The 11,239-nt window shown below is 39.5% G+C and overlaps 2 protein-coding genes across 2 annotated transcripts; both read left to right on the forward strand.

Moving 5' to 3' along the window:
• The first annotated feature begins 635 nt into the window (after positions 1-635).
• On the forward strand, positions 636-5,856 carry tcof1 (treacle ribosome biogenesis factor 1). Its single transcript, XM_010794714.1, has 8 exons — positions 636-904; positions 1,544-1,596; positions 1,697-1,746; positions 2,850-2,908; positions 3,022-3,190; positions 3,862-4,998; positions 5,087-5,199; positions 5,310-5,856. The coding sequence occupies exons 1-8, from the start codon at positions 794-796 to the stop codon at positions 5,343-5,345; spliced, it is 1,728 nt and encodes a 575-aa protein (XP_010793016.1). The 5' UTR covers positions 636-793; the 3' UTR covers positions 5,346-5,856.
• Positions 5,857-6,695: 839 nt separating this feature from the next.
• Positions 6,696-8,524, forward strand: tmco6 (transmembrane and coiled-coil domains 6). The gene is made up of 4 exons (XM_010795551.1): positions 6,696-6,888; positions 7,652-7,758; positions 7,840-7,952; positions 8,407-8,524. The coding sequence occupies exons 1-4, from the start codon at positions 6,798-6,800 to the stop codon at positions 8,522-8,524; spliced, it is 429 nt and encodes a 142-aa protein (XP_010793853.1). The 5' UTR covers positions 6,696-6,797.
• The last annotated feature ends 2,715 nt before the right edge of the window (positions 8,525-11,239 follow it).

Consider the following 11,239-nt stretch of genomic DNA (forward strand, 5'->3'; position numbering starts at 1 on the left):
AAAAATACTTTTCTACGGTATTTGCTTGAAGGAAACACTTGTGAATAAAGCCCCGGATCACTATATCATCATTGCAGCATAAGCTGTGCATTTTAGAGTCCATTTTAAGATTCTTTTATTTGTTTTTAAATCTTTTAACGGTCTCGCCCCGCCGTACCTCTCAGAGCTGCTCCATCCTTACTCTCCTGCCCGGTGCCTCAGGTCAGCTGATCAGCTGCTCCTGGAGGTACCGAGGTCTAAACGGAAGCTCAGAGGGGATAGAGCCTTTTCCACTGCCGGTCCCAAACTGTGGAATGGCCTCCCATTGACCATTAGACAAGCCCCTTCACTGTCCATTTTTAAAACTCGCCTAAAAACTCATTTTTATTCCTTGGCTTTTAACCCAGCATGAGACTCTGTTTCTGTTTGTTTTTATATGCTTCATTGGTTTTGTTGTTTTTATATTGTTATTTATTGTTGTTTTGTTTTTGTTTTTTATGGCGTGTACAGCACTTTGTTTCAGCTCCGGCTGTTTTGAAAAGGGCTTAATAAATAAAGTTGAGTTGAGTTGAGTCATTGTTTTTACATTAGCGGGGAAAGCTGTATATGAAAAATAACACGGTTTCGTGAAAGAACTACACCTCCCAGAGTGCATTGCAGCGGTAAACGGAACCACTTCCTGAGATCAGAGTTCATCTTTTTTCCATGCGTGTTTTAGTTGAGTAGCGGTGGTAGTGGATTGTGGGGCCAATGTTAATATGAGAATACGTTACCCTAATTCTCTTGCGTGTTTATTTTTCTTCGTGTGTCGAGCATGTCTGTGGTGGAAGCATCGAGGCGCCAGCTTACCCTGCTGATATACCACCACCTGAAGGAGCATGGTTTCCACTCTGCTGCAGAGGAGCTACGGAAATACAGCCCACAGGTCAACACACACACTACACACACAAAAACATGCGCGCACAGACAAACACACTGCATTCTAATGTAACTGCTGGAGGACTGTTTAAATGCACACACACACAGTGCATTGTACATTTAAATGCATGTTAAATGTATGCATTCGGCGCCACTCGATGACGTAGTATATACTTGAAATAGTGGGAGCTGCAGCAGGTATACCTACTCGACATTGAGAAACGGTTTCAGGTTTGAAAACCCAGTGGTCAATAACGTGTCTTCCTATAGGAGTAACCTAGCTGACGTAACGGGTGACGACACTCGACACATAGTTGCTGGCGGGCAAAACACAGGCAGTGGCACTGTGCCAAAGACAATACTGTTAAAAAATAGTTGTAACACTGTACACAAGCAAATACAAAATTATCACCATAACCCTGGTGTTATCCGGTGCTGTAGTAAGGTGTACATATAGATGGTAGACGTGACGTGTAGACGACTATAGTTTCACATATGTATTCATAACATCACAGAATCCCTGTCTTAAGCGTTAAAACTGTTTTTGAATCTGATCCATTTGAAAAAAGGATCTTGTGCAAAGCTATATAGAATATTTCATTAACGTTATGTATGGTTATAAGTATGATGATTTTATTTTTTGCAGGTAGAGACACAAGTAACTGAGTCATTATTGGACATCTACAGATCGTGGTTAAGGTGAGTTTGATTTCTCAATTCTTTGCTGGAATCAAACACCTTATTTTGACTTGATGGTAGTTATGATGTGTGTGCTAAATATTGTTTCTATTCCCATCAGTGACAAGCAGAAGGACTCAGCCAAGCTCTCCAAACAAGAAAGGAATAAGGGTATGAGTGCTTCTTTCTCAAAACTTAAATATCATTATTCTGATGAAGGCCTCAGGCTGAAACGCATTGGCTTTAAATGTGTTATTCCTCATACTACTAGTGATGCTAGAGTCTTACCTCTTTTTGCTTACTCCACTTACCTTGAAAGTAAGCGCAGTTGTGCCTTACTTTGAAAACTTAAAGTAAACAGCATGGAAAGTGTTAAACTCCGTTAACATAGCGTGATAATTGCGTTTCACATTTTTGAAGGGGTTTGAAGGTAGGCTAACTTGATGCAGTTTCCAAACCAGTTCTGTGACAAGTTTAATTCTTACCTTGCCTCCCACTTGTTTATGGAGGACTTGTGTTTTCCTTCCATCAAAAAACGTTCTGAAATGTTTGATATTTAATGCTCCTTTGGTCTAGTCAAGTTTGGCATATGTGAGGTTAAATTATTCTGTGAAACAAAGGAGGAAATACTGTAGCCCCTCTGAGCAGGGGGCTCAAGATGCTGCATCAACAACACTTGCATCATCCTGTTAGTCAGGGTTCTTACGGTCATTCAAAACCTGGAAAAGTCATGGAAATTCAAAATGCTAATTCCAGGACCTGGAAAAGTTATGGAAAACAATATCTTTCCCAAAGTTTTGGAAAAGTCATGGAAATGTAACCAAAGTTACATCAAATATAATTTATATTTTATCTAATCGCTGAAATAGTAATAATATAACGATAATAAATACTGTATCGTATAGTAATGAAACTTAAATGGCATTTAACTGTTGAGTTATTTTGCTGGTGAGACATTGTAGTTGCTTTAGCGTGTAGAAGCTAGCAAGCCTACTATTTGATTTGTTTTAGATAGGCACAACATGTTTCATATGCAGACCTGTTCCATGTTAAAATAAACAATTTTCAGTGGGACCGCTGAGAATGTAATTTTTTTGGTCATGGAAAATGAGGTAAAGGTCATGGAGAAGTCATTGAAAATCATTGGTGAAAAAGTGTATGAACCCTGGTTAGTACACTTGACAGAGTTCTTCCACAGTCACAGAAGAAGTAATTGATAGTCTGGTAGTGTGCTTGAGTACATTTTGTACTTATTCTACATACTTTATTTCCAGCTGCAACAAAGAAAAAGAAGGACAAACTTGCAATCAAAGAAGAGACGGAAAAAAAGAAGGTAATTAGTTACATTTTTTATGAGACATTAAAGCCACTGGTTTAGTAACTTGTTCAACGCATGTTTGTTCAACTTTACTTATTAGGCTGTTATTTCTTCTGTTTTTCTTCTAGACTGTGCCGGCAAAAAGGAAAAGAAATGAAAGTAAATCTGGAGAAAAAGTCATCAAGGCAAAAAAATCAAAGACCCAAACTAAATCCCAGGCTGTGGCTGGAGACGATTCTGACTCTGACGACAGTCTGGATGTAGATAAATGGAAGAAACTCCTCCAGCAGATGACAGGTAGGTGAGGGCGTGGGTCTGAAAAAGGGCATTTGTGTGCAAGTGTGTGTAAAGGGTGAAGATGAATCGAAAGTTTCCAATCATAATTTCCTGGCACTTTCAAATGAAGCTAATGGTAATATTTCCGAAAATAATTAAGATTTAAGTCACAGACTCCCGAGATAAGAAGAAACATTTATTTTTTACATTGAGAAAGATAGAATTTCTGTTTTAAGGAATGAGCTGCCAACAAAATAAATGAAACCCTACGGAGAGCTGTGATTAAGGCTGTTGTGTTTCTTAAAGCATTTTCAAGTATCAAGAATAACTTACCTATATATGATTGATTTTGCTAACTTATAACTGAACTTATGAGGCAATATACCTCACCTCTAGTGAGCGGCCCTCGGTGAAAAAAGTTTGGACACCCCTGGTTTAGAGGGTTGGAAAATGCTGGACATGTTGGAAGATGGAAAACCATTTAGGGCCGAGTCCTCTCAATTAAAGAGAGAAAGACAACCAAGAGGTAGGACCACAACTCCAATGAATAACGTCACCATGGGAAACAGTGATTTCATACAAACAGAGCTGGGTACAGAAGCTGTGTGGATACTGTTGATGTTTTCTTTTAAGCATTTGTGCCACCTAGTTGTGTTAGTTTAATGTATTCGTCATGTTTACTCTGTCAACAGATTCAGACATGGCCAAGATGGACACCATCAATGCGCTGGACTCTGCTGCATCACCACCCGCACAAAAGAAAGTGAGGAAATCCCGGGTAAAGCCTCCCGCAAAAACAATTACTCCCAATGAACAGAACACAGTTGGAGAGAATAAGACAATGGAGGAGAAAGCCATTACAGAAACACCAACAAAGAAGAGTAAACCCAAGAAGAGTACGTCCAAAAAGAAGGCGCCTGTGATCTCCTCTGCCGCTCCGAGCCAAGAGGAAAACTTCAACGCTGTAGAAGAAAGAGCACCGACGCCCACTCTTAACTCGTCAAAACAGGATGAAATAAAAGATGTGACCATGATTGAAGAACAAACTGATGAGACACCGTCTGAGCCCAAGAAAAAGAAGAAGAAGAAAATTAGTGAAGATAATGTGGAGGAGAATACAAATGACACAGGTGTCAAAGGAAAAGATGGCAAGAAGAAAAAGAAGATTGGAGTCACTGAAGGGACACAGGGAGATAGCATAGAAGAAGAAATCATAGCGAAGGACGAAAGTGTTGATAATGTGGACACTTTAGAACCAAGAAGAAAAAACAAGAAGAAGAAAAAAGCTGAAAAGGTACAAGAAAATACAGAGCTGATAGTTGAGGAACCAAAAGAGACAGAAGAAAGTGAAGAAATATTAGAACAAAAAGTAGAAGAAAACGGGAATAATTCAGAAGAGATACCTGAAGAAAAGAAGCAAAAGAAGAAGAGGAAGGAGATTGCTAAAAATGAGAAAAACTCAGAGCAGATCGTTATAGAAACGAAAGCAAAGAAGAAGAAAATGGAGAAACCTGATGAAGACAATTCAGAGCAGATCGTTACAGAAAAGAAAGCAAGGAAGAAGAAAAAGAAGAAACCTGATGAGGACAATTCAGAGCAGATCGTTAAAGAAGCGGATGATAGCGAGGAGATGACAGAGCAGGTATCTGAAGAAAATACAACAATGACAAAGATATCAGAGAGCGGTGACGGAGAGGAACAGCCAGAGCAGAGCACTGAGGTGAAGAAGAAGAAGAAGAAAAAGCTCTTATCATTGGAATATAATGACACAGAGCCACTGCTTCCACTCAACCTCGACACGCCAAGTCCTCCGACAGATAAGCAGAAAAGTGAGTCCCCGTAATCATGACAAAATTCTATTTGGGGTTTTGTCTTTTGCAAGTTTGTATTCACTTTTTAATTTTTTCATTCTGTCAGAGAAAATCAAGTTAAAATCAGCTGATGTCCCAGAAACCCCTGCACGTTCTGTCACAGACAGCGAACCTACAGAAACCATCCAGACACCCTCAGGGGACTCCAGCCACAAAAAGGTACGACACATTCTACTTCTCACCTCTTCTCCGACTCTGGTCAAAGCATAATAAAATGTTATGGAAAGTGGAAAGATAACTCATACTTACTTTTCTGTTATTCTTCACAGAAAAAGAAATCCTCCAAGAGTCATGAAGATGTCTGATTCTGCATCACTGGAAACGCATCCTGTCCATCTTAGTACTAGTTATTTTTTAATTGTCCTAAAGATAGCTGTAAAAACCAACTAGTTTTCTATTTGGAACATTTCTTATCTTTTTATTTTGTTTTATATTTACCAACACAGTGTGGCCTACTTTCTGTATATTTTTATTTTGTATCTGATAGTTCCCTTTTTAATGGCATGAGTATGTGAAAAGTTTCTGATTGCTTCGTGCATGGATGATGGATGATCCCTCTTATGATATTTTTCTATTTCAATTATAATAATAATAATGTCTCGTAAGCACATTCATTTGTATGCCTAAAAACTACAACGGTTTTATATTTATGTAAAAATACATTGGAAACTGTTTAACAGCCTATTTTGGTATAAGGTTGAATACATAAGCCTGTTTTTCAAGCAACATTTTATATATTTTATAAAGCTTTTACATGTGTACAAACATTATGCCTTCAAATACAAATTAAAACTCCAATCTCCTTTGCCTATCTGACCTATGTTGTGTTTACTGTAGACTGAGGTGGGTGGACTTTTTGAATGTTGTCAGTGGAAGAAGAAGTGCTTCACTTTCTCCTTTAAAAAAACTGTGAATTAAATAATATACCTACGTAAATAATCTTTGATGTCTCTTCAAGATGGAGCTTTCAGTTCTGATATGATGCTGGATAGTTCAATGAATAATAGTTCTAATGCATGATATTGTTATTTTTATATTTTGTGAGTAAAATCTGAATCTGCAACATTACTACCATTATCATGTAAACATATTACTACAATGTTTACCCTGATGTAGAACTATACAGTAAGTTGAGCAGTTGAATTGCATACTTTGAAGTGCTTAATGGGCTTTTTGTTATGGTTATAAGTTATTTTGGGGTACAATAATAACAAGTCAACTTTTTTAGTCGATTCCTTTGCCCGTCCACACTACAGCTTTGACAGCTATACAAATATATACATTATGTATACAAACCTATACATATACACATTAAGAGGTAGAAATAAAAAATAGACAGTAAATGTTCAAAAAGAGTGTAGTCTAATGGGCTAGACGGATGAATTGAACAATATTATAACATATTTCAACATTACAAATACAGTAGTGCAAAACTGTCTGGTGCTGGAGCTGTGTGAACATAATTTAATAGAAAATCATATTTTAACATATTAAACTTAAAGCATTTTAAAGCCCAGGCCAAGATGCCCCCTTGGCACTGAAGATAAATGCAGTGTTCAGTGTTTCACTTGTGGGTGCAGTACCTCTCTCTGCCAGCTGGGCCCGCTAGATGTCGCTGCAGCATCTGAAGGTCTGTAAAGAAAGACAGCGAAGAAGAGCTTCATCAAAAAACATCTTCCAACATGAGACAAGAAGAGGCCAATCTAACCGGTGTTTAACTGTTCTACCTGCAAGCTGTTAACCTGGAAATAAATACTATGTGGAGATTAAACAAAGTCCGCCACAAAGCTGGTCGACCAGGAGACAGCGTGGAGGAGCTGAAGTTAAAGAGGCGAGAACACGAGAAAGGTGAGTTCTAATGACAAGTAGTGTGATGTGTTTTAATTTAGTCTGTCATTAACCAGCCAACACACGCTTAATAACTTTCCAATAGACTGGTTATGAAACAACAATAACATTGACCAATCAAGACATCAAGTATAAAAGAGGCTTCAAAAGTTTATAAGAACAAAAATAGCAATATGGAAAAATGTATGTTCTTTTTTATCTAAACTAACTTTATTTCAAAGTATAAACGTTTAATTATTAACGATGTGACTAAGATACCTAAAATCGGATTGGTGAGAAGTACTCAGATCTTGTACTTCAGTAAAAGTAGAAGTACCAGAGTGTAGTAATACTATGTTACAAGTAAAAGTCCTGCAATCAAAATGTTACTCAAGTGAAAGTAGAAATGTACTAGCATCAAAATATACTTTAAGTGTTTTTTTTCCAATTACTGATGCATTAATGTTTTTATCATACTGGTCAAGGTGCAGCTGGTTTTAATTACTTTGTATGCTGCCGGGTAGTAGCCTACATGTTTTTAAGGGTAGTTTATGTTTCACATTATTTATCCAAATCTGCAAAGTAACTAAAGGTGTTAAATAAAGTGGAGTAAAAGTACAATATTTACCTCTGAATTGTAGTGAGGCAGAAGTACAAAGTAGCATAACATTTAAATACTCAAGTAAAGTACAAGTCCCTCAAAATTATAGTACAGTACTTGAGTAACTGTACTTAGTAACTTTACACCACTGCCTAAAATGCTCTTGTTTTTTAAATGCTGCAGCGCTGAGACAAGCCCGCAGAGACAGACAGCTTGTGAGTAAGAGACTCCTCCTGAATGACGATGAGGACCAGTCAGAGGTCACCATGGACACCAACTCAGGAGAACAGGTGAGAACGACAATGTGATAGATAATGCTCTGATAAATCAAGTAAAACTCCCCATCTCACCATGCTCCACTTTTCCCTCAGGATGTGGTCGCTGTTCTTCAGAAACTTCACCACAGCGGGCCGGAGAGGGACACCCACCTGAAAGCTTTGAGTAAAGCTCTGCGGGACCCGTCAGCACAGCTCACCTTCATCAAGTAGAGCTTTAACTGTTATCGTCACATCCATGGTGGATTATGAGATATGAGCCCCTTGTCACAGCCATGTAAAAGCTCCCCCCCCCCATCTTTCCTACATAGGTCCAAGTCTCACCTCCTCTTTTGTTGTGGTTTTTTGTCTCTTTGTAGTCTTTTTTTGTAAGGCTGCACTGCCCCTGAACGTCAATAATGACCATTCAGTTGACCTTGAATTTGATTTGGGCATCTGTTTTTTTAGAGAAATGCTCATTAATAATGTTGTCGTTTTTTGTAAATTGTGTGATCTAGTAAAACATTTGATCATAAATGTTTGGTTTCAGGCTAAACAGTTGAATAATTATGGCAGGGCCAAATTGACACATTGTCCCTCTGGGCCTGTGGTAAGTAATGCATCCATGGTCACATCATATGGGATTAAATGGCGTTGTTGACATTTTTTGTGTCCTCCCTGCAGGCAGGAGAATAGTATGCATCTTCTGGTTGGTCTCCTCACCGGCTATGATGCTACGTGCCGTCTGCAGGCGGTTCGATGCCTGCATGATTTACCATACAAGGAAAAAAATAGAATTTGATTGAAATAAGTGTCATATGCTTGAAATTAATAATTGCTACACTATTCTATGGTTTGGCCTAACCACCTTCTCATGAGTCTAGAAACATGAAGTCATTTTTCATCTTCATGGTCTCCACCATCCATATTTACAATTGTTCATTTCAGGACGTTAGTTTACAATTGAGTTTCATTTTCATCTTTACCATGATCGAGTTTTATATGAAAATTCAAAAAAAAGGTTAATGACTACGTTAATACAAAAATAGTATTCTCGACCAGTTTCCACGTGACCAAATTAATTGAAACATACGGGACGGGCCATCATTCGGATGTTACCAAAAATTCCCATCAAAATACAAAGTTGTAATAAATAAGGTGTTAGGACGTTCATTGATTTCCACAAATTTATTTCACCTCATTTTCATGTTATAAATGGAGACTTAACCCATCACTCCAGTTCTTCATGTTTCATCGTTATTGTAAATTTATAGTTCATTTCATGTTCAAGGGAGTTTTATTATATGTCATTGAACGTCATTGGACATAATCATTGAAAATGTGGTGGTTGACGATTTTACGAGAACCAAAAAAATTTTACGACGTCGCGACTCCTGTTCGGGCGTCTCTGTCTGTCGAACACTCATTCTCTGAGGAGGACTTTACTGCATCCTGGTCAGTCTGCCAGTGGTACTGTGGTGAGTCCCTCTTGTCACTCTTGCTGCTACCACTATCTATTACGAGACTATTTAGTTCATTTGAGGGTAGAGTGGTAGCGAGGGGTGAAAGGAGTCCTACACCAGCGACAAGAATTGAAGTCTTTTGAAGTGGTGTCGCCCGGCTCTCCCTGTGGGTGGACTTTCGAAACCTCTTCGAGACGCCTGGGCAGTCGTTACGAGGGGTGGAAGTAGTCATCTCGAATTGAAACAATAGCAGTTGTAGGACCACCTAATAACTCTATACCTCGGGGAACCAGGTGTCGGTACATTTTCGAGGGGGGGGGGTTAGAAAGGATGGTATCCAGGTTCAAGTGGAGGAGAAAAAACAAACACAAAAACAGAGAAACATCATGAAAAACATGTCCGACGGTGAGCCGGGGAACTTTTGCAGTTATTACTGGTAAGGTCAACTGGAACTTTAAACTAACCCGTACGACAAAAAAGATTCTCTTTACGAGTTAATATTACAACAGCAAAAAAAAACATTTACACGACTAGATCATTTTGTAAACTTTAGTATTTACAAACCCAAAGTCCGATTTTTCAACTTTATTATACCGTTCCCGTTTACTGTGGTTAACAGGGGGGAGGACCCGGACACCATTCATTACGTAAGGTAACCAGTGTAGTATACCCTAATTTCCGCAACAACTTGTAAAAAAAACCACAAGGAGGGACCGTCCGTCCGTCTTATCATGACCGGTAGAAGACCAACAGAGGAGTGGCCGGATACTCGATGCAGGCAGACGTCGCCAAGCTACGGAACGTACTCGACCAGGAGTGAGGGGGTTGTGGTCGCACCGAAGGCGACGGTATGACGGGAGGGGGATGGGATGAGTGATGGAGGGCCTGTCCTCGTGGTTCAAGGGACACTCACGAGAAGTAATGGCTCATCACAACATTAAATAGGTTGAACAATATACACTGTAAAAACTTAAAGGGGTACACACACAAGTACGGTCCCTTGAGACAGAAGATGTGCGAAACCATTAAAAATACGGGCCCTATCAACAACACTTTTCTCTTCGAGGACCGTGTCCACCCCAATAGCCCGGTCAGAGTCCGGAGAGAGTCACAGCAAAAATCTTACCTTTAGCTAATGAAAGAATAAAAAAATAAAAGATAAGAGTAATAATAAAAGATAAGTATTGCGGTAGCCAGAAATAAAATAAGAAAATATAGAATAAATAACTGTAATATAAAAAGAAGGACCTGAGACATTTTTAAAACTGGTAAACTAAGGAACGTTCCTTGAACAAGATGTGCCGCATAATCGGAGTTTTATTCCACTTTCTCTTGAGGACCGGTCCCTAGGCCACGTGGACCCGAATACGACAAATCTCCATTCCATTATGGACAACATTAGCTTAGATGAGACAGTAAGTTAAGATTGGGTGCATGTTAGTCCCTCCTACGCTTCTTTTACATTGTTTCTCTATCAATAACTTCAGTAGAGGTCAGTTGTAGTTTTTGTGTGAGAGCCTATCCTCCCGCCATATCATTCATATGTTTCTTATATTTATGATTATTATGTCTAATTTTCATACCAACAATATTTTAGGTTGTAAAAAATGTAAAGAAAGTTCTAAATGATTACTAGCAATGACAAACAACGTTCCAAATGTATGTCCCCAAATCCAACTTCATGATGCAACTGCGAGATGTGTGCGATCGGTGACCGACCGTGCTGGAACACGTCCTCGAAGAGAACAGTGTGGTGAGTAGGCCCGTATTCAATGTGGTTGCGGCACGGACCTTCCTGTGGCTTCTCAAGGACGTACCTTGTGTGGTTACCTTTAAAGTTTACAGTGGATATTGGCGCGCGCAACCATTTTAATGTCGTGAGTGAGGGCCGGCCAGGCGTGTGTTCGCCTCGGTGGAGTGTCACTTGAAACACGAGACAGCCTCTCCATCCATCCGACTGCGCGCGGGCGGCGGCGGATGCGCCCGCGGGGTTTTTTTTTGGTCCGGCCTCGGTGCGAGGCCCCCAGCACCCCCCGCCGCGCGGCAGCTGGCGC

The sequence above is a fragment of the Notothenia coriiceps genome, unplaced genomic scaffold (assembly GCF_000735185.1).
Source record: "Notothenia coriiceps isolate Sejong01 unplaced genomic scaffold, NC01 NC01_scaffold00037246, whole genome shotgun sequence".
Lineage (NCBI taxonomy): Eukaryota > Metazoa > Chordata > Actinopteri > Perciformes > Nototheniidae > Notothenia > Notothenia coriiceps.

Excerpts from the sequence above, each read along its gene's own strand:
- tmco6 (XM_010795551.1), top strand. The coding sequence starts at position 6,798 with ATGTGGAGATTAAACAAAGTCCGCCACAAAGCTGGTCGACCAGGAGAC. Across the intron at positions 7,759-7,839 it reads ACACCAACTCAGGAGAACAG|GATGTGGTCGCTGTTCTTCA; the intron begins GTGAGAACGACA and ends CTTTTCCCTCAG. Across the intron at positions 7,953-8,406 it reads GCACAGCTCACCTTCATCAA|GCAGGAGAATAGTATGCATC; the intron begins GTAGAGCTTTAA and ends TCCTCCCTGCAG.
- tcof1 (XM_010794714.1), top strand. The coding sequence starts at position 794 with ATGTCTGTGGTGGAAGCATCGAGGCGCCAGCTTACCCTGCTGATATAC. Across the intron at positions 905-1,543 it reads TACGGAAATACAGCCCACAG|GTAGAGACACAAGTAACTGA; the intron begins GTCAACACACAC and ends TATTTTTTGCAG. Across the intron at positions 1,597-1,696 it reads ATCTACAGATCGTGGTTAAG|TGACAAGCAGAAGGACTCAG; the intron begins GTGAGTTTGATT and ends TATTCCCATCAG.